A 773-nucleotide genomic window follows, 5' to 3' on the forward strand; every position below is an offset into this window, starting at 1 on the left:
GTACACTGGACTCTCTTCCTTTTCAGGTACTCCCACGTGTGTTGACCCATGAGATTACACGTCGCTCCGGAATCAATCAAAATATCTTGTACTTCAACGCCTCCAATATTAATGATGTAACTCCATTGTCTCTATTTGGATCATCATGAACTGTAAACACATAGTCTGGTTTCTGCATGGAACCTCTCCATTGCTCAGACTGCTCACTTTCAACGTAGTTGGCGCTATCGTTCTGCTCATTTCTATTTCTTCCACGTCCTTGATTACGTCTATGTCTTCCTGTCTGACGTTGGTTTTCTGATGTCCTCTTTGGGCACTTTATGAAGAAATGTCCTATCTCCTCACAGTTCCTACATTTCTGTCCCTGGCGGACAAGCAGGGTCTCTGGCAACATGTCCTTGCCTCCCACAGTTGTAGCAAGTGTTACTGGTATAATGTCTTTTACCTGCTTTTGGGGCACTTCTCCTCTGGCCTTGTTTCTTTCCACCGACTGCATTTACTTGTTGTACTTGAGGTTTCCTCTCTCCCATTGACTGCATTTGTGAGTCAACAGCTTCTTGGGCACGAGCGATAGCAAGTAAATCACTGAGTTTGGCGTTTTGTTTCTCGAGAAACTTTCTGCGTATATGCGGAGAGTAGCATTTATCAATCAACTGATCTCTGATGTGCTCGTCTTCTTTCTCAGCGAAGTCACATGTACTCGCTCTTTGTCTGAGCCTACATACGAACTGATCGACCGTTTCGTCACTGGTCTGGGCAATCTGTCTAAACAT

At 44.8% G+C, this 773-nt stretch overlaps 1 protein-coding gene across 1 annotated transcript in view; it reads right to left on the bottom strand.

Moving 5' to 3' along the window:
• Positions 1-350: 350 nt before the first annotated feature.
• Positions 351-773, bottom strand: part of LOC139125936 (uncharacterized) — a 672-nt gene continuing 249 nt past the window's right edge. Inside the window, exon 1 of the mRNA XM_070692012.1 lies at positions 351-773. This exon is cut by the window's right edge and continues 249 nt beyond it. Within this exon, the coding sequence (XP_070548113.1) occupies positions 351-773 (423 nt within the window).

This window comes from Ptychodera flava (assembly GCF_041260155.1).
Source record: "Ptychodera flava strain L36383 chromosome 3 unlocalized genomic scaffold, AS_Pfla_20210202 Scaffold_26__1_contigs__length_13983176_pilon, whole genome shotgun sequence".
NCBI lineage: Eukaryota > Metazoa > Hemichordata > Enteropneusta > Ptychoderidae > Ptychodera > Ptychodera flava.